This window comes from Hevea brasiliensis, chromosome 4 (assembly GCF_030052815.1).
Source record: "Hevea brasiliensis isolate MT/VB/25A 57/8 chromosome 4, ASM3005281v1, whole genome shotgun sequence".
NCBI lineage: Eukaryota > Viridiplantae > Streptophyta > Magnoliopsida > Malpighiales > Euphorbiaceae > Hevea > Hevea brasiliensis.
The window spans coordinates 116,497,110-116,518,772 of record NC_079496.1 but is presented as its reverse complement, the minus strand read 5'-3'; the positions used below and the strand labels follow the sequence as shown (position 1 = coordinate 116,518,772).

At 30.5% G+C, this 21,663-nt stretch overlaps 2 protein-coding genes across 2 annotated transcripts; one reads left to right on the top strand and one right to left on the bottom strand.

The window, feature by feature from the left end:
• Positions 1-1,857: 1,857 nt before the first annotated feature.
• On the bottom strand, positions 1,858-4,289 carry LOC131179364 (photosystem I chlorophyll a/b-binding protein 6, chloroplastic-like). Its single transcript, XM_058146181.1, has 5 exons — positions 4,177-4,289; positions 3,896-4,063; positions 3,025-3,062; positions 2,383-2,897; positions 1,858-2,286 (listed from the first exon to the last, which is right to left on the bottom strand). The coding sequence occupies exons 1-5, from the start codon at positions 4,227-4,229 to the stop codon at positions 2,269-2,271; spliced, it is 792 nt and encodes a 263-aa protein (XP_058002164.1). The 5' UTR covers positions 4,230-4,289; the 3' UTR covers positions 1,858-2,268.
• Positions 4,290-6,080: 1,791 nt separating this feature from the next.
• On the top strand, positions 6,081-12,687 carry LOC110638278 (probable polygalacturonase). The gene is made up of 5 exons (XM_021788783.2): positions 6,081-6,900; positions 8,354-8,474; positions 9,699-9,947; positions 10,661-10,814; positions 11,902-12,687. Exons 1-5 carry the CDS (start codon positions 6,469-6,471, stop codon positions 12,425-12,427), a joined length of 1,482 nt encoding a protein of 493 aa, XP_021644475.2. The 5' UTR covers positions 6,081-6,468; the 3' UTR covers positions 12,428-12,687.
• Positions 12,688-21,663: the final 8,976 nt, after the last annotated feature.

Sequence of the window (21,663 nt, the reverse complement as noted above, 5' to 3'; positions counted from 1 at the left end):
TAGGTCATGTTGTACTACTCTCCTCCAAGTCAAATTAGAATTGCAATGGTGGAGGAAAGAGTGTCAGCAGGGATCAACTGTGTCTTTCACGCTTTTTAGGGGGAAAAATGAAAAGAAAGATCATCAAAAGATGGCGATCATCAACCTTCTTTCTTGATACATGTCTTTGAAGTTGTTGAATATGACAACTGCACATCATCTCCATTTGGACAAGGATATTTCTTGACATGCGGTCCTTGATCAACCATCTTAAACTTGAAAGGTTGAGATTAAAACTCAACTCAACTCAACTAAGCCTTTATTCCAAAAATTTGGGATTGACTATATGGATTCGCTTTCTCCACTCTGAACGATTTTGGGTTAAATCCTCAGAAATGTGTAATGCTTCTAGGTCATGTTGTACTACTCTCCTCCAAGTCAATTTAGGTCTACCCCTTTTTTTTTTCTATCCTCTAACCTAATGTGCTCTACTTGTCTAACTGGAGCCTCCGTATGTCTACACTTCACATGACCAAACCACCTCAATCTCCCTTCTCTCAACTTATCTTCAATTGGCACAACCCCTACCTTTTCTCTAATACTCTCATTACGGACTTTATCTAGTTAGTATGGCCACTCATCCACCTTAACATTCTCATCTCTGCAACTCTTATCTTAGATACATACGACTCTTTCAGTGCCCAACACTCACTACCATATAACATAGCCGGTCGTATGGCTGTACGGTAAAATTTTCCTTTCAATTTATTGGGAATCTTACGATCACATAAAACTCCCGTGGTACGTCTCCACTTCAACCATCCGACTTTAATCCTATGACTAACATCCTCCTCACATCCCCCATCTACTTGAAGGACTGAGCCTAGATATTTAAAGTGATTACTTTGGGGCAGTATCACTCCATTCAAACTAACTCCTTCCCTATCACCAGTTTGGCCTTCACTGAACCTGCAATGCATGTATTCTGTCTTCGTTCTACTTAACTTAAAACCCTTTGACTCTAAAGTACTTCTCCAAAGTTCTAGCTTTCTATTGACTCCTTCTCGTGTCTCATCTATCAGAACAATATCATTCGCAAACATTATGCACCAAGGAATACTCTCTTGTATATGTTTCGTCAGTTCATCTAAAACTAATGTAAAAAGGTAAGGGCTTATGGCTGATCCTTGGTGTAATCCAATTGAGATCGGAAAATCTCTTGTGTCCCCTCCCACTGTGCGCACAATAGTAGTTGCTCCTTCATACATATCTTTCAATACTTGTATGTACCTAATAGATACCCTCTTTTGTTATAACACATTCCATAAGACCTCTCTTGGAACACTATCGTAAGCCTTCTCCAAATCAATAAAAACCATGTGTAGATCTTTCTTCACATCTCTATATTTCTCCATCAAGCTTCTAATGAGAAAGATCGCTTCCATAGTAGAACGACCGGGCATGAAACCAAATTGATTGAAAGAGATAGAAGTATCATGACGTAGTCGATGCTCCACAACTCTCTCCCACAACTTCATAGTATGGCTCATGAGTTTAATTCCCCTATAGTTTGAGCAACTCTATATGTCTCCCTTATTTTTAAAAATAGGTACTAAAATACTCTTCCTCCATTCATCAAGCATTTTCTTTGAGTTTAGAAAAAGGTTGAGATTGTTTCTTCTTTTTTCCCAACGAGGCAAAATTAAAATTCTATAGGATTCACTGTCTTTTTCTCTATATGAGTGTGTATGCATGTGCGAGAATGCATACATGTACTCAAGTAGCACTTCTAGATGGTGTTCACAATATATAGCCGTGGCAGCACTTGGAGGCTTACAAGGTATGATGACATTATTGGAACTTTGTAAGAAATCAAACTGACTAAACAACATTTTATCATATGGGAAATTTCACAAAGATTTATATTTTCCCGTTACATGAATTTAATGGAAAGGATGAGAGACTAGACTAAAAAGAAGATATGTTTACATGATCATAACATTCATTAGTCTCGCTGCAAATTTCACTACTCTTACAATGACTAGAGATCCACTTTGTGTCATATATTGCTGATCGTTAACTGGACCTGGCCTATCATTTGATGATCTCTATATATACTTACCAAAATGGAACACCACAAAAGGCAAAATAAGTTAAAAGCAAAAACATTGAACTAGGTTTCCTTGGCTTCCCTGGCGTTTACAGATTATCCATCCTTTCAGAATCCAAGAAATCAGGCAATTTACGTAGGCTCTGGTTTGCTGGCTGTATCTGATTACGCCCTCACCATCACCGAGTTGTGAAAGCCTACAACCATGAAAATATGTAAATATATTATTTCCAACAACTCTGCAACATTTAATGAAACAATTGATAATTCAATACAATGTAGTAGAGAATTACGGAAAATATATTGCAGTGACCAGGATCTGCAATGTGAGCCATCAAATTTTCAATGGGACCTTCCCCAGTATAAATGGCCTGGAAGCAGAAGCCAACAAATGCTAGCATAGCTAAACGCCCATTCTTAATCTCCTTAGTTCTCAAAACCATTACAGGCTCTGGGGACCCTCTACCCCAAGCAAGGGGATCAAACCATAACCCACCTGGGTAACCAACGTCTGGCTTTGGTTTTGATTTGTTTGGCAATGTAGGCTCTATGTCAACACACCCAGGCTTAATCATATCTGCCCATCTTCTTCCCTCAGCCCAACCCATCAAGACTAACTGCACTAAAAACAAGGTTGTTGGATCCGCAAAGTATTCCCGTGCACCAGCATCAAACCAATTGTAGTTCTCAATGAAGCCTAAACTTTCAAGCCATTCTGGAACGAGGATTCCGGTCACGGCAAGCATTGCCCACCTACTGTGCATTAGCTCAGCCTGGGCAAACCATTTCAGCAATTCCAGATCAGATCCTGAAACATATGAGACATGTATATATTAGTTTTCAATCTATAACCCGCCAGAGGTTCAGTCTAACTTGCTTCAATACATATATAGATTAGCAAGTATTATGTTAAATAATCCAGAAGATAGGCGTACCTAATCCAAGTGGATCGAAGCCAAAATCTCCTGGAAGACTAAAATTAACACAAGGAAAGAAGTCATATTTCCATCAAGCTAAAAAAGCCAATCTGATTTACTGCTACTAATCACATTCCGATATTATTCCCAATAGGCCATGTTGTGCACTAGCATTTTGTTATGAACACTAAGAAGGAGAATAAGGGGCCGTAATTGTATGGTGAAGAGAGTAGAATAAGAAGATGTAGTTGAGATGAGCTGATAGCTATTATAGGAGTTGTTATAGTTGTTGAAGTAGCTGTTATATTTGATGGGAACAGTTAGTTAATAAAGGATATGTTGTGTAAATAATTGAAATATCAATATTACAATCAATTCTTCTCTCTATTTCTCTCTATTCTCTTTTCTCTAAGTTCTAATTCTCTCTGTCTTCTTTCTTCTGCTATTTCCCTTTCCCTTTCTTCTTCTATCTCTCTTTAATTTCCTTTCTTCTCTGGAATTGAGAATACTGCTTCCTAACACATTCATGCGTCCTTCAAGAGCATTCATGCTTCTATAACTACTACAATTAATTAAATTAGGATGAGAAAAATGCAATACATGAGCTTTCATGGTCATTACATTTTTCAAAAGCCATGCTAATCAAACATAATCACTAAGTCAAATAAACTAACTAATAACGTACATTCAACAGCTTATAAACCATTCTATCCTTAACCACCTTATTTTCCAACAAATAAAAGCATTACTGCAGAAAGTGTCCAGCTTTTATATGCCCAGAGAAATTGAAGACAAAATACTTTTTCATGATTACAAAGTAAAATTCATTTCAAATTACGAGACCTATTTATTAATGGCAAATCCAACTATACAGTAAAAGAACTACTACCTTCCATCTAGCCATTCGGGAGGTGAACTACCAGGGAACCACAAAGGTCTATCCGGAGGGAGAGGTTCACACACACTCGATACCCCTTTAGTTGCATTCACTTTTACTTCAGCTTTCCTTGGTTGGCATGTTGCAATTTTCCCCAGCAAAGATTTTTGAGGTACATCCCTGTTTGCTTCAATAGAAAGTATCGGATGGCATATCAAGAATTTTGATCCAATAAAATTAATGGGTCAAACATGCAAGAACCAAAAAGAAATTGGAGTAGAGACAATCAGGACCTGATTCTGGTAGGAACGCTTGTCAATGAAGAAGATGCAATGCTCAGAGCCATGAATGACCAATCCAAAAGTGCTCTGGCAGTTTGGTGGCTATCTTGTTTATCTGTTATTTTATGGGCTTTCTTCTGGGCTTATCCACTCAAGAATTGCGCAGAGTAGATTGCACTACTGACTAGCGCAAAAGAAAAGAACCAATTGTTGTTTGACACATGCAAAGGATATGGAATGAGAACGTGCTCTTTCATCTGTCTCCCACATAACCATTTGGGCCCATGGTGTGAGATTGGATCTACAATGGAAGAGCTAAGCCCACTCACTGATATTCAACCTGATACAAGTGGCTCCGACGATTTGGCAGAATGACGTAGGGAGTGTTTAATTTATTTGTTAGGTATAATTGATAGGTGATAAATATTTAAATAGATAAATTATAGTATTTAATAAGTTTAAAAAAATAGAGTTGATAACTGATGGTAACTGGTATAATACCTATTAACTACAGTTTGTATAGCTCTATTTTTAAAACTGTTTTTCATCAATTAATAACTGATTTGATTTTATTTTTTATTTTGGTCATATTATTTTTTTTATTTAACTTGAAAATTAATATTATTAATATTTTTATTTTTTTTATTTACAATTTTAATATTTTAATTAACATATTTTAACTTTGTTAAAATATTTTTTATTAATAACATAAAATATAAAATATTTATTTATATCTAAAAACTTAAAATTAATTATAAATTTTTTTATTAATAATAGAATTATTTTATTATTTTATCTATATTTTTTAAATTATTTAATTATCTTAAAAAATAATTATTTTCTTATTTCAATAATAAAATAAATGATATAATATAATAAATTAATAATTATATATTTATTTAAATAATACAATATATTAATTTAATAATTATATATTTAATTTAATAATAAAATAAATAATACAATGTAATAAATTTATAATTTTATATTTATTTAAATAATAAAATAAATTATATGATATACACTTTTATTAGTCATTTCACATATCAACAGCAACAACTAAATATAATTTTACTAAACATTTAACATAATTTTACTAAACATTTAATATAAAACAGCTATCAGTTAATAGTAACAGCTATCAGTTATCGGCCACCAGTAATAATTATCAGCTAACAGCTATCAATTGTGTTTAACAGTTAAACTAAACAGGCACTTAATCTGATCATTTTGTGTATATGTTTCGGTTGCAGCCATCAACCTCGCAGCCAAGTACTATATGATTAATTTGTTCATGGTAGGTATGGTTCATCTGCTGCATTTTAAATATTCGGTGACCAAATGAAACTGATTGTAACCCACTACCAGTTTCACCAACCTGGGGGCATTTTTATAGTTTTCTTGGCAATGCAGCAACTGGGACCTGTCCCTACTTGTGTTGACGGTGCAATCAGTTGAAAGGAAAGTTCTTTCACCTTAATTTATTCAGGGAATTACTTTGCTAAAATGTATTATACCAAATAAATGACATCCTCTTTGTACCTAATAGAACCAATAAAAAAAGTGATGAGCTTTGATGTTTAGGTTGAGCTTGCCATGAATATTTTTAAAAGGAATTGAAATAATTAACCAATTCTAGGTAATATATTTTCCCTTGTATCATTATTACCTATGTGAGTTTCATGGACTTGCTCCACTATAACTGCTACACGTTTCTTAAATCTTCTTTTGAACTGCCGTCTTATTTGTTAGGTCATCATTATCCGGAATGGAAAGTTACAGGATCAACCATGTCTCATTGAAATATTCTAACAAATGTATTCATAAAAAATATAAACAATATATCAAACAAAGTAATTCAATTCATCTTACTTTCCACTATAATACAATGTCCCGAATTCGATTTTTTCCACCGATCTAAGATTATTCAGGGAACTCCCGTTTTCTCTCACATTGATTGAAGTTGAGCTTCCAAATTCTATTTTCTCCACTATGGGTGAATATATATATATATATATATATATATATATATATATATGCGCACACGCACATTGGAGGCACAAAGCTTACCTTCAAATGTACTTATTCATCAACAGTAAGTGTCCATCTGTTTGATTATTAACGTCACATTCTCACCCAATTCCTTTTCTCTCAAAAACTAAACAAAACAAAAGTCTCGCTCTTTAGATCCATTTCCATGTCCAACATCTCAAATTTCCATTTCCCATCTCTTCTCTCGCTGAATCAAACTACTAGCTAATCACTCAAAGAAGGCAAAAAGTTGTCGACTTCAGTCTCTGATTAATGATGGTAGAGACGGCGCCACTAGGGCGGTTCCAGTACCAGAAGCTGGAATTCAGGCGGTGGATGCCAGCATTTTTGTCTTCGCACAAAACCCTTTTCACAGTCCTATGGATCGCAGCACTTGCCTCGGTGTTCGTGTGGCAGTGGAACGTAGTGGGAGGGAGGTTCGCTGTGTTTTGGCAGGTGCCGATGAGGCCTATACCCAGGCTGAGACCTGTGGCATTTAATTTGACGGATTTTGGCGGAGTGGGAGATGGGATCACGTTGAATACTGAGGCGTTTGAGAGGGCGGTTTTGGCGATTTCCAAGCTGGGGAAGAGAGGGGGAGGCCAGCTGAACGTGCCTCCTGGGAGATGGCTTACGGCCCCCTTTAATCTCACTAGTCATATGACTCTGTTTCTTGCTGAAGATGCTGTTATACTTGGAATTGAGGTTAGTGTTCTGTGTCTCGTGCTTTTGAATTTTGGACTTTGGACTGGTTTGTTTATGTCGTCACTCATTGTAGTGGGTTTCTTATTAATTATTTAGTTATTCTAATTATTAGTTTCCTTTCTATTGGGATCTTTGTATAAATTTATGCTAATATCGTCTTTAATTCCTCTCTCTTCCATTTCTGGAGGGTTGTTACTTGTTTGAAAAATGCCAGACTAATGGTGGTCAGGAAAGCATTATTCAAGCTTTTCTATCTAGATGCATCTGTGGATATGGTATTTAAGTTGATACTTCTTGGATTATGATTCCGAAGGGGATCACTGATTACGGTACTTAAGGACAGGATGAAGGAAACGCGTGATATTGTTGAGAACATAAGAACTACTTTTGAAATGAGAAGGGGGCATTAAATGCAATCGAATGCAATGCTAAGCAGGCTCAAAGAGCTTCAGACTTGGGTAAAATTTCTGAAGTTACTCGAGGATTTTGAAAGGGCTGATGTATACATTTTGGCACTTGTAAAGACAGCAAAGTATATTACCATCTTTCTTCCCATCCATGAATGTTGCCTATTAGTCGCAGGTTTCCTAGTATAAATGCTGTGTAAGTGGCATGTCAAGACTGCTGGATTAGTTTGATTTAGAAAACATGCTTCCCAAGTATTTGTGCCATGTGGAGGATGGTCTCCAATGCATTGGTTGAAATTTGTCTTAGTTCACTTGGATGCTTCCTGATATTGATTTTTGCTGATGTGCCTTTTGGGTGGCATGAGATTCTTAGTTTCTGCAAGTCCTTGTAATTTTGGCAATACTACAGTTGTGGGGCATGTTTCGAACTGCTTGATTGGTACTTAGATGGAGTTCCTTTTTGTAGTTGCTTAAAGAGAGATTGTTTGAAATAAATGTTTGATTATGATATATGAAATTGATAACCCTTGTAACTACTGTTCAAATATTTTTCTCTGCTTTTGGCACATACCTGATCTCCTGAAATAGAGAGCTTATATTGTGCAGACAGCAGACTATACATTTAATCAAAACCAAGTACTATAATAAGAAGGATCTAAGTGGTGGATGCGCTGCCTAGTTCTTCTGGACCGTGGTGGATAGGAACTTATATTATGGTCAAACAAATTCTTATAACATATGTGTGCCAAACAACCTGTTATTCTGTGTGGTTTAGGGACACACACAAATGTGCAACATTTAGTTCCTCAGAATCACAATTATTAAATCCATCATCATACCTGAGAAGATGTTTTAACCATAGATATGTAGAATGAAATTGAAATTGTTGACATATGAACAAGTAATATGATGTTGTTGGCCTAGAAACTTTAAATTATTGTTTTATCATTTACATAACTTGTTTTGATGCTTTTTTTTTTTCTTTTGATTCTTGAGAATCAACGTACTGTTTTTTTTTTAATGTTCTATTGTGTAATATTAAACAGGATGAGAAGTATTGGCCACTAATGCCTCCATTGCCTTCATATGGATATGGGAGAGAGCATCCTGGACCTCGCTATGGGAGTTTAATCCATGGTCAAAATCTCAAAGATGTTGTTATAACTGGTCAGTCAATTCAAAATCTCCACACTGAATTCACTTATATTTGATGTCCTGGTATTTATTTTTAAAGTCCTTAACATGGAAAGCGAGTCAAGTGACTGGTATGACATACACTTTGTGTTGTTTTATAGATGTATTTGGTTTTGGGATATCAAACTCGATAATTTTATTGATCTAAGTTGGGGGAGGGGATATTTAATTTAAAATATTTAATGAAGATATCTATTTTCCAAGAGACATAAATAAGGATCCCTATTCAGTGGTGTCTTGAATTGAGTAAAATTATTTTCCACAACTTTTGGAAGAATTATCAAAGAGAAAGTAACATACAAATTCCCATACGCCTGAAAGTATCAAAAGAGTGTCTCATGAATATTGCAAATTGTGTAAATAAATTGCAATTATTAGGGAAGCCCAATAACTTTTGTCCCCAAAAAAAACACAAAACAAGCAAAAAAATGTGTTTTAATCTTTGGAAAACCTGTGACAGTGTTTTAACCACAAGGACTTCCCGTATGAAAAATTAAATTGATTTATCTGCATTGGAACTAAGTGAGCATGGTTGGCTATTTTAGGTTGTATATAAGAAAAGAGGAAATCTGAGATGGCTCTTTTGTGCAACCTTTGTGCATCATGAATGATAATGCCATTGACTATGGTGCTTCAAGTTGGTGCATCAGTCAGAAGTATTTTGTGCAGATTTATCCTAGTTTTTAAGTTTATGGGTTACATTTCCTACTACAGCATGATGCCTCTGTAGAATTTCTTGAGTGACTTTAATCTGTAACAAATTTGCACGGAGAGAAAGCAGCCTGTGCTCTTCTTCTGGATGTTGGAGAAATTCATTCTCCTATTATTTTGTGCCTAAATTCAGTGTCCTATCAGTTACTGCCTGAAGTATGCATACATGAAAGGAGCATCAGTGATATTAATTCTATCATCCAATTAGGGTTTCATACAATTTCAGGTAAAATCTTAAAGGCTGCAAATTAAATTGATGGAATAACTGTTGTTGTTAAAATGGAATAATTGGTAGGTTGTGACCAATTACATCCATTTGACTAGTTCTAGTTTGAACTGGTTGTAATCGGATCCAAAAATGGTTGAATCTAGCTTTGTTTTGGGCATTTTTACGGTGAACATTTAGTTTTGTCAGCCTCATTTATTTGCAAAGAAATTATTTGTTGACCAGATCTGATGCTAGTTTTTGTTATTACTGATTAACAGGACACAATGGAACCATAAATGGACAGGGTCAAACATGGTGGAAAAAGTATCGTCAAAAGCTTCTCAACCACACAAGGGGGCCCCTTGTACAAATTATGTGGTCAAGTGACATTCTGATCACTAATATAACATTGAGGGATTCGCCATTTTGGACACTCCATCCATATGACTGCAAGAATGTAACTATCAGGAATGTTACAATTTTGGCCCCCATATTTGAAGCCCCAAATACTGATGGAATTGATCCTGGTATGTATTTTTACAGTTGCTTTTTCTCTCAACAAATTAATGGTGGGCCATAGGCAAAAATATATGGCTTTTCTTCTTTAGAGATGTTCAGCCTCTTTATTTATCTGAATTTCTGTCATTTGTATAAACTATTTTGGGAGATGGACAACCAATTGAGTAATTATTCAGCAATAATCCTGCCATGTCAAAGATGAGAAAAAGTTAAAATGGTATTTTAAAACTAGTTAAAACTTTTTCTATCAATGGTAAGACAATATGTTTGTAAATGCTTAATTATGGAAGGTTTTTTAGTCGCCATACATTTCAGGTATACTTGATGGGAATGTTTTATTATGAGATTGAGAGTTTGCATGAGCTCAAAATTTTATCTTTGATAATGAGTTCATCTACCTTTTTTTTATTTGTTTGTTTTTAATGTTCCTAAGCTGACATAATTGTCATGTGTTCAACAAGTTGCACTACTATTAATATCATTGTTGTCTTCATTTCATTTTTTTTCTTTTTCTTCTTTTTTCTTCTATACTGTAACTTAATAAGTACTAATATCTTACTTTGTGCATCAAATTGCCATGCCAGAAGCCTGTTACTGTGATTTAGGATGCCTTTTAAATATTAACTGTTCTACTACTTGGTTTTTTATGATAAAACATGTTCATGAAGTTGGCTAGCAATTTCTTCTTTCAGTCCTGAATATAATTTTTGGCATATGACAGATTCATGTGAGGATATGATAATCGAAAACTGTTACATAAGTGTGGGGGATGATGGGATTGCTATAAAGAGTGGGTGGGATCAGTATGGAATTGCATATGGACGACCTTCAATGAATATTCTCATCCGTAACCTTGTGGTTCAATCTATGGTCAGGTGAAATCTCCTTCATAATTTTATGCCAACTCGGTGAAAATATTATTTTATAATTGTTTGCCTGCATGGCGTCTAAGCATATTCATACCCAAGCAATATATTACTGAATGTTTTATATAATATTTTTGGTTGCTTTTCTTGGATTATGGAACCTTTGGATGTACGCGTGTAATACATAAAGCCATAATTGTATATAGCAAATGTTCAAGAGAGATTGCCTATAGATGTACCATATTTATGATTATGACCTCGTTCTTCAGTCACCATAAATCTAATTGGCCTGAATTATTGGTTTATGAACTAATTCAGAAAAAGCTAATACTGTTATGTAAACAATTACTTCAAAATGAGCAATTCGCTTGTATCCAAAGGAGAAATGGTAGCTTTGGTTAGTTCTCCAAAGTATTGTGAACTAGTTATCTTTTTGTGTGTCAGATTTTCTTATTTATGTTTGTTTATAATCAGGAGTTTAGCTCGTTTGTATAAATTATTTTAACAAATTGAATTTCTTTAATATTTATCTTTTTGTCTCGGATTTTCTTATTTATATTTGTTTATAATCCAGGTAGCTTAGCTTGTTTGTATAAATTATTTTAACTAATTTGAATTTCTTTAATATTTGCATGTCAATTGTTTTGAAGGTAATTCTATTCCCAAGTATGAAACAAGGAAATATTATTTCATACTGTAAACTTAGCTGATAAATGGGGAAACTGCTGCTTGTTTTGGCTATCATAAATAGACTGCTTTTGTTTAACCTGTGTGGCTTTTGGCCATGGATTTTGGTATAGTGAAGATAAGTAAATGTAAAATGAAACCTGATCGCTAAAGAAATAAAGAGCTTTGATTAAAGAAAAAGCTAATATAGCAACCTCAATCAACCTTCTTAATGTAAAATGGAACCCAATCACTGAAGAAATAAAGAGCTTTAATTAAAGAAAAATCCAATATAGCAACCTCAATATTGGTTGATTGATAACTGCAGAGATGCATGAGGACTTGTCATGAACTTGTGCTAGAATGCAGTAATTACCTATCTTTACTCCTCAAATGGTAACTGAGATTACCTGGTTGAACTTTGAAACAGTGCTGGAGTATCAATCGGCAGTGAGATGTCAGGTGGTGTATCAAATGTCACTGTGGAAAACCTCCTTGTGTGGAGCTCAAGGCGTGCAGTTCGGATCAAGACGGCCCCTGGAAGAGGTGGATATGTTCGACATATAACCTACCGGAATCTAACATTTGACAATGTCCGGGTCGGAATTGTTATCAAGACAGATTATAACGAACATCCTGATGAAGGTTATGATCGCAAGGCATTTCCAAAACTTGACGACATAAGCTTCACTGGGGTCCATGGTCTAGGAGTTCGTGTGCCTGTGAGGATACATGGGAGTGAAGAAATTCCAGTGAGGAATGTGACTTTTAGGGATACGTCACTGGGAATAACATACAAGAAGAAGCATATATTCCAGTGTGCCTTTGTTGAAGGTCGTGTGATAGGTACCATCTTCCCTGCCCCATGTGAGAACCTTGATCAGTATGATGAGCAAGAACGGCTCATTAAGCACTCTGTCTCCCATAAGTTGACAGATATAGACTATGATTTTTGACAAAATATTTTGTTTTCAATCTCCTGGGCATGGCTTTCTTGAGGTCAATGACTTCATCCTGTGTCTATATGAGCCAAGCTGGAAAAATCATCTTGAGCAGTTTATTGAGTTTTTAAATTTCTTGACAAGAGTTGTAAATACAGAAATTTCTCAGTTGTTTATACATCGATGAGGAGACTGAAATGCATAGCATGTTTTCTACACTTTCCAAATCCTCTATATACATAAATGCACAACTACTTGAATTCTTAATCTTGAAATTAATGTCTCATGTTGCGGTTCAGTGACATTTTGTGAACCTAATTTAACAGATGTACTCATTTTGCAGCTGTCTGTCTTTTTGGAAGGACATGCTTCTTAGTAGTCCTGAAAATGAAAACATTTAAAGTTTGTGTGCCCTCCTTGTAATAACGCATGGAATTATGCAAGGGTTGTTGGAGCATCATATTTGGGTAGTTGTACTTTCCATCTGAAATGATAAGATGGGGCATTCAGGACTTGAAGAATAGAGAATTGTGAGTAAGTGTTGTGGTATGTTGCTTCTCATATTCAATGATTTTTCTTGTGTGCTACTAACCAAAAGGGAGGGTTATCTTTTTGATCTTTTCACTGTTCATAGGTGAACAAAGTGTTGTGGGTGTTTATGAGAAGTGGAGTGGGAGACGGATTATTCTAAAAGTATTCTTTTTTTTGTTAAAGATAAAGGGATTTCATTTATAAGATGAGAGAACAAATGGAGATAAAAAGAACATCAACCTACTTCTTAATCTATATGAGAAATACAATTTCAAAAATCCTTTACAAAGATTTGGGACATAAGAATATAATTTTTTTTTTATTTACCTTTGTATAAATTGATGTTGTAAATTGATGAGAATCGCATTGATCTCTAAATATATCAGACCAAAGGTTTTCTACCATCTATAAATTAGTGACATCACATAAGCTAATATTAATATTCATTATTTCTTGAAAATCAGCTTGTTCATTAAGCAAATGGAGAAAAGAAAAAAAAATTCAAGAATCTTGATAGTTACTTGGAAAATTTTGGCCATAAAGTTAGTTACTATTGTCAGATAATGGATGAAATTCCACAAAATTAACCCCTCTTCCGAAATGGAACCCTATCTTATACATATAATGTCATAGTGGAATCCTATTTTAACAGAAGACTTGATTAACCCATAGATCATACTAAATGATTATCAAAATTAGCTTAAAATTATTGATTAAGTAAGAGGTAAAAAAATTCAAAAATTTGTTAAGCTAATGATGGAATCAACTAAACCTTAAAAATGGTCAATTTTAACAAAAGATTTGATTAACCCATCGAATCGCACAAAATGATTATCATCATTAGCTTAAAAATTATTGATTAAGTAATGGGTAGCAGGCAACTAGGAGAAAGGATTTGAAGTTAAAGGTTTGGTAAACCCAACACCAAGTCACTAACCTCAACCTTAACCTTGTGTCAACTCTTAAATGCATGTGATTAGGACTATTGAACACATTCATCAGCGTTTGTTCTTTGGGAGACATTATATAAATTGAAAAATCTCTCTGTCTACTCTGTCGTCTTAATTGGGACAAAATTAATATGTTAATTAACTACTAATTAAATCCCTATTGGACAATAAATGAAGGATATGGCTCTTTAGCATGCGTGTTAGACCATGTAGATTAAAATAATATCATACTGTTAAGATTTTGACGGTGACTTTAAAAAATTAAAAGGATTAAAATCAAACTTTTAATTTGACTCGATATTAAATGATATTTATTTTAATTAAAATAAATTTTAATTCTAATTATATAAAGATCGCTTCATGAACGCACTAAATTAAATTTTGAATATATATATATATATAAGCTGGTCCTCTCTTTACTTATAACGTCACACATATTATCTTTTATAAAATCAGAAATATTAAGGTTATCTGAAAAAAATATTTCATTACTAAAATTTTATATGTGAATCAAAAAATGTCAACAGGAATAAATCAATTTATTAAATCAAATAGTCTCTCTTAATTATTGGTATGACTTAATTAAATTCTATATCAGGTACGTTTTCAAGATCCATTAAAATTTATTTGTTTAAGATCCATTATTAAAATGATAGTTGAATTTTATTTTTATAATTGTTATGATCTATTAAGAATTATTTTACACATACAATATGAAAAATTCTTATTCAAACTCGATTTATTATGAACTTAAAATATAAATATGTGGAATCCATATATTTAATAGGTGAGTCTTACCATGTACTTAAGATATGTATATTTACCGACATTAGTAACTTAACTAAATTAGAGTAAATAAGTTATTACAATATCTTAGATTTTATGTTGTTGGAAAATTATTTTGGACTTGTGGTAGGTAGGTAAGGATTTAGGGATTAATTTGGTGGAGGAGAGAGATTAGTTTGGATAGCTTAAGGAAAATTATAATAATTACTCATAAAATTAAGAGGGCAATTGATAAGAAAATGACAATCATGAAAGTTGGTGTCATAATGGGAGGCAAAAAAAATCAAGAATTACGAGCAATTCCTCCACTGTAATTTGTGGAGATTAAGAAAATCTTAGCGTCAATTAACATTAATGATGGAACACTATAGTTGTCCCCATGTCATCTGATCGTTTAAATGATACCATCAAACAAAGAACGTCCATCTCAATTTTCAGAAACGCAAATGTTTGGATCTTATTTCAGAAAGTATGCATTGTTATTTATTTTAACTATTTTCCCCTTCATCTTCGAGAGATGAGTTTTTTTTAACTCTATGGTAAAGATTTTTCTTTTTAAATTTATTTTTAAGAAAAAAAATAGAAAGAAAAATGATAGAAAATATAAATAATTTATTATTTAGTATGTGTTTTATTATTATAAAAATTTAGTTAATTTTTTTTTCTTTTATTTTTTAGATTTCTTCGTTAGGCAATCAAAGATAAGTTTATCACTAGTGGCTATCTCCGTAATCAAAGGTAAGTTTATCACTAATGGCTATCTCTAGATGTTTTTTCTTCTTTTGTTTTATTGTTAGTTTTTTCTAATAAATTCTTAGATTTGTATTTGTTTAGAATATATCTGAGTTTCTTTTTCTCAAATTTGTGTTAACCAGGAATAAATCTGAGGTTTTCTCCTCCAATATTTGGGTTATGTTCACCCATTATTGGGGTTTTGTTTTCTCTTTTTGATGGAGTTTTTTTTTTTTTCTTTTGCAGCATTTGAATAGACTCTTTAGCGTTCAAAATACAACGTGGATTGTTAATTGCTTTTGGTTTGAGACTTTAAATTTTCAAGACGGGTAATGATCTTCTATCAATCAGGTTTAGCAGTGCAATCTGTTCCTCCACTAATATTTAGTGGTTTACTCATTTCTATGAATTACAGAGGTAACAAGCTCTCGAAACAATATTATTGCTAGTGGTGAATATAGAAAAAAAAAAATTCTATGATCAACATATAAAAAATAAATAATAAAATATTATAAAAAAATTAAATTTTATAATATTGTTTGTCTCTTCATCTATTTCTCTCACTCTCTCTCTCTCTCCCCCCCCCCCATTTCTCCTTTATTTCTCTCTCTATCCCAATAGAAAGAGACATAGATAAGGAGAAGGGAGGAAGAGAGAGAAACAAGGGAGAGAGACAAAAATAGCTAAAGAGATAAACAAAACAATAAGGGAGGGAGATAAATAGTGAAATAAAGAGAAATAAGGGAGAGAGGAGGGGATAAAGAAAGAGAGAGAAACAAAGGAGAGAGATGAAAATGAGAAAGAGTGAGAGAAAAATATATAGGGAATTATAAAATAATTACAAAATTAAGAGATAAAATTGTAATATATAGATATTATATAACAATTTATTTTAAATACTAATGACCAAAGTTTTCAAAAAAAAAATGCTAATAACCAAAATAAATAGAAGAACTTAAGTGCATAACAAAAGCAAAACTAAAAAAATCTATTTTTTAATAATAATAATATAAAGACTAAATGGTAGATCTACCATCATCAATGCCTCTCATTTTGACATGTTAATTTAGATTAGTCTTATTTTTCACTAATCACACATAGGTAACTTTCCACGAACCTCCAAAATCAAGTTTTCAAAGAGTCCTTCTATGGTGCACCCATATACCAATACACCAATTTATTTTTAACCATTAGATGAAAAGTAATAATTATAGATTGTTAATTCATGTAATCTATTGTTTATACCATAATTTAATTTTAATATTTTGAGACCCTAATTAATTAATGAGTCTGAAATATTAAATTAAATTATCAATTTAATGTGATCAAACTCATAGCTCAAATTGACAGAATACTCGACCAGTCACACATTCATTTTATATTGATCATACATTCTCTTGGCACATTCGAAATCCAGTTTACACGTGAGAAAAGATTATACATATTTTTGGCACCCATAAATTAAATAAAATTAATTTCATAGGGAAACACTTGTACAAAAGGTCATTTAAAAGAAAATTTTCTTAAAGAGATTATTTTTTTTTTTTTAATTTTAAAACCTTTAAAAAGTTTTGATACTTTGCTTTAAATTAAATATTTTAAAAGACTTCCCATATATTTCATTCAAAATACCATAAGACCAACGAGAGAACACTATGAAAACATTTTAAAATTAGGGTTAAAAACCATCAAGGACAGGTGCTTGGAAGTTTCCTTCATGGGCCATTGATAGCTAAAAAGCAATAAAAAGTGACAGCCTAATATTAGATTATTCTTCCCTCGTGTTTTACTTTCCTCTTACTTATCCTAATATGGTGGATTGTAAATTGAGACGTTGATGTGAAGAAGACGATGACTTTCCTTGTTTTCTACAATTGAATATTAAGAAGAAGAAGAATAATTTATTTCATAAAACATGGTTAGTTGGTTGGTAGGAACATTTATTATGTAAATAAAATACATTTTGCATTTGCCTCGTTATTACCTTGCAATTAATACTTTCAATACTCTTATTATTATTATTTTTTATTAATAAAAAATGTAGAAGGAAGTTTCTTGGAAGCATGCATTAGTGTAATAAATAAGAATTTCCAAGCTGCACGTTTGCCCCATTTTAATTCCTATATTCCATTTTAATTTTAATTCATACATTTTAAAAAAATATAATATTTAATTTTTATATTTTATTTTTATCAAATTATTTAATTTCTTTATTAAATTTTTCATTAATGATAATAAAATTATTGTTTAACCTATTTATTTTAATGAAATTAATTAATTAATCCATATATTTTAAAAAATATATTAGTTAATTTATATAATTTAATTCTATTAATTTTTTAATTTCTCTTATTATTTTTTATACCTAAATTACACCAACTTTCTCTTCCTCATTTCTCTCTCCCCAAGTCTCTTCCCCTCTATATACCCACGTTCTTCTCTTCTCATTCTCTTCCTATTTTTCACTTTTAATAGATGTATAAAAAGGTTAATCAATTTTCTAGATCTCTAATTAATCAAGATAATAATTGAAGAAAATTATTGTCTAATAAAAAAATATAAAATAATACTTAAAAAATAAAATTAAAATACTTGAATAATTTTTTTTAAATATAAATTGATATTTAGTATCTACACAGTAAAATTTTTATTATTATATTTTTTAAAATATTATATTTTTAAAATACAATAATTAATTAATTTTAATAAAATAAAAAAATTAAATATTAATATTTTTTAAAAAAATATGGCAAATTAATTAAATTAATTAAAATAAAATGAATAAATAATAATTTGATTGATATTATTAAAAAAAATTTAACAGAATCTTTTTATTAAAGTAAAATAAAAAAATTAAATAATATTTTTTTAAAATATAAAAATTAAACAATTAATTTTATAAAAATAAACACTAAATAATAAAATTTTTAAAATATTATAATATTAATTAAACAGAGCATAAAGTGTGGTTGGGGCAATGATGTAATTATGTGGAAGAAGAAGGGTGTTTCGGAAAGAAGCATTCATCATCCCAATACCAAAGCGGGCACGCAAATCACGTGGTGGATTGGGAAAATGCTCCTTCTTTTTTTAAACCAAATTTGTCAACGGTCACCAGTGACGCAACTTATGTTGTTGTATTTTTTTTAAATAAAAAAATTAAAACTATATTTAATATATTTTAATAACAAAATTATATAATAATTTAAAATTTTAAAACTATTTTTTACATGCATTTTTTTTAAAAAATAATTTTTTTTATTATCCTAATTTCATCCGCAATGGGAACCGAGAAATTTCGATTTTTGAAAAACATTCTTTTACTTTTTCTTTATATACATAATGTTTTTGGACTTTGACATTTTTACGTCACCTTCGCGAGAAAAATGTTCCCTCTATCTACCTTTTAATTTTCTGCCACATGTATACTTGATTTTTTTTTAAATCTAGTGCTGCTTTGCATGTGCACCGCCCGCATGCCCCACCTACCTCGCTTCGGTATACCTCCATTGCCCCACGTCCATCTATTGGATTTAAATAAAGATTAATTGGATTAATATTAGTATCTGACTGATAGTCAAATTAATGCTGATATTTGCAAATCTTATTTATTTTATTATAATTACGAAACATGTGAATATTTGAAAACTTAAACAATTCGCTAAATTTCTTTGACCAATTCAACCAGTTATTATAATGTCAAATTTAAGGAGAAATTATACAAACATGACATGTGGATTGGGTAATTTTTATTAATATCACTATGATTTGTTGTATGTGAAGCGTAGGCAATATGAAGATTGAGTTAGATAAATAGGATAAATTAAGTTAGAAGATAGAAAGAAAGAAGGGTATCATAAACTAACTTAAAATAGTAGTCTGACCTAAAAGTATTATATATTTGAAAGCTTAACTCAGAAATCGTTTAGAATGAAAAGAAGAATCTATATAACCCCAAATTCTTGAAATAAAAGTTTAGTTGAGTTGAGTTGAATTAAGTATCCTATAATTTGATTTTTAATTATTAATTTCCTTCTTTTAATCTAACTCTCACAAGAAAATTATTTATCTATACATAATTTATCATGAGTTTAAGTTTTATTTAATAATAATTTTTAAGATAATATTTAATATTTTAATTATAGTTGAAATATTATTTCTCTTATATATATTATTTGATGATATAATATTATAGTAGTATTTAAAAATTGAGATTCCTCTTAACTTTTAAAGATTAAAAAAATATTTTAATTAGAATTAATAAAATAATATATTATTTATATATTTAATTATTAATTTAGTAAATATTTTTATCTGACACTTTCACTTTAAATCACTATATAAACAACTAACATGAATAGTTAATAAAATTGCTATGAGTCTTAAACGATTTAATAACTAATAAAATAATTAATATTATTAAACAAAAATTAAAATTATAAATATATAAATCTTATATATTTACATGTGAATTTTATCTTTTATATATATTAAAATTACTACCTCTTGCCCAAAAAAATAGACAAGATGATTTTCAGGAAATAATTTTATTACATTCATTGATTATAATGGGTTTCATATTAATCTCATTATAATAAAAAATTAAAATTTATTTATTATAGATACAGTGATTATATAAAATAATTTCTCATATAATTATAATTTTTAAATTAAATATTTAATATCATATCATCAATATTAGAAGGTGTTTGGGGAAATACTCAATTTATTAATGATAGAAATCACAGAATACATGTTTATCACGAAATGAATCACTTGATCTTAATTGAAAAAAGTCAAACCGAATAATATATTTTTTTTATATTTTCCTAAATTTAATCATTATATATCAAACATCTCAAATCAACTATAAAAGATATAAAAATTATCGATTAACTCTCAATTATTAATAAGAAATGTTTATAAAAATATTAATAAATATTTTTATAAATCAATAAATCAAGAATTTCTATATATTTTTATATTATTAGATATCCATTAATAGCGCTTTACTTCTTAGTGAGTCAACTCAATACAAACAAAATTAATTATGATTTATTGACTTAAAAATACGTGTGAAATTTATATATATAAATATATTTATTTATTTATTTATTAAAATAAAAAATATATTTAATTTATCATAATCTAAGACTTACCACATTTTCACGTTACATGACTATAACCACAAAAATATGTTACAATTTTTTTTTTTTTTATATGTAAAAGTAATGTTGGAGATAATAAAATACAAAAATTTGATGAAGCATCCTATAAATTTTTTCCTGAATTTTATCATATATTATATTTTAATTTTTGAATTTAAAAAAATTAATTATTTAATTTTTAAAATTTATATTATATTATATTTTAATTTTTTAATTTGTAAAAATTAATTATTTAATTTTTAAATTTTATATTATATCATATTTTAATCATATAATTTTATTATGAAATTATATGGACTAAACTGTTTAATATATTAAAATTAAAGGGGTTAAATAATTTATTTATTAAAATTTAAAAATTAAAATATAATATAATATAAAATTTATAGATTAATATATTAATTTTTTAAAATTTAAAAAATAAAGTGTAATATAAAATAAATTCTAAAAAACAAGAAAGCAACGCAAAAACGGGGTATGACCGACCGTGAACTCTTGAGAATCTCGTGATGAGGGTAACATACTATTCTTTTTTCTGCAAGTCTAATGTTCAACCAAGAATAACCCACGCGAAATTGCCGATCAACTAGCGAGCTCCACGTGTCTACTAACCATTTGTTGAAGGAGCGTGATGAGGCTGCCTGTTTTGTTTTTGAATTTCTATTTTACCTGTGAGTCGGCACGTAATTAATCGAGCACTGAACCTAACGTCGTTATTTATAGCGCCGTTTAAAGGGCCGAAATCTTTGATATGACACGGCGTGGAGAAAAGTGCCTAGCGACTGTTTGGAAAGTTGATTACACTTGGACTTGTTGCCAAATCCCCTATTTCACTTCTTAAAAAAAAAAATACACTAAAAATTTTATTTTAATATATTTATACATAATATTATATAAAATTATGATTTTTTTTATTTTGAAATAATTTAATCACTTAACAATAATAAAAGTCAGCTTTCTTTTTACTCATTTTCACGATGCTCATATCCTTTTCAAATTTAATATACCTAAAAATTTAATTAAAATCAATAAATCATAAAACAAAATAATTATAAAACAAATTTAACATACCTTATAACTTAAA

Coding starts and splice junctions, on each gene's coding strand:
- LOC131179364 (XM_058146181.1), bottom strand. CDS start 4,229: ATGGCTCTGAGCATTGCATCTTCTTCATTGACAAGCGTTCCTACCAGA. Junction 4,064..4,176: donor AGCGTTCCTACCAGAATCAG/GTCCTGATTGTC, acceptor TGAAGCAAACAG/GGATGTACCTCAAAAATCTT. Junction 3,063..3,895: donor CCCGAATGGCTAGATGGAAG/GTAGTAGTTCTT, acceptor TGTTAATTTTAG/TCTTCCAGGAGATTTTGGCT.
- LOC110638278 (XM_021788783.2), top strand. CDS start 6,469: ATGATGGTAGAGACGGCGCCACTAGGGCGGTTCCAGTACCAGAAGCTG. Junction 6,901..8,353: donor CTGTTATACTTGGAATTGAG/GTTAGTGTTCTG, acceptor AATATTAAACAG/GATGAGAAGTATTGGCCACT. Junction 8,475..9,698: donor CAAAGATGTTGTTATAACTG/GTCAGTCAATTC, acceptor ACTGATTAACAG/GACACAATGGAACCATAAAT.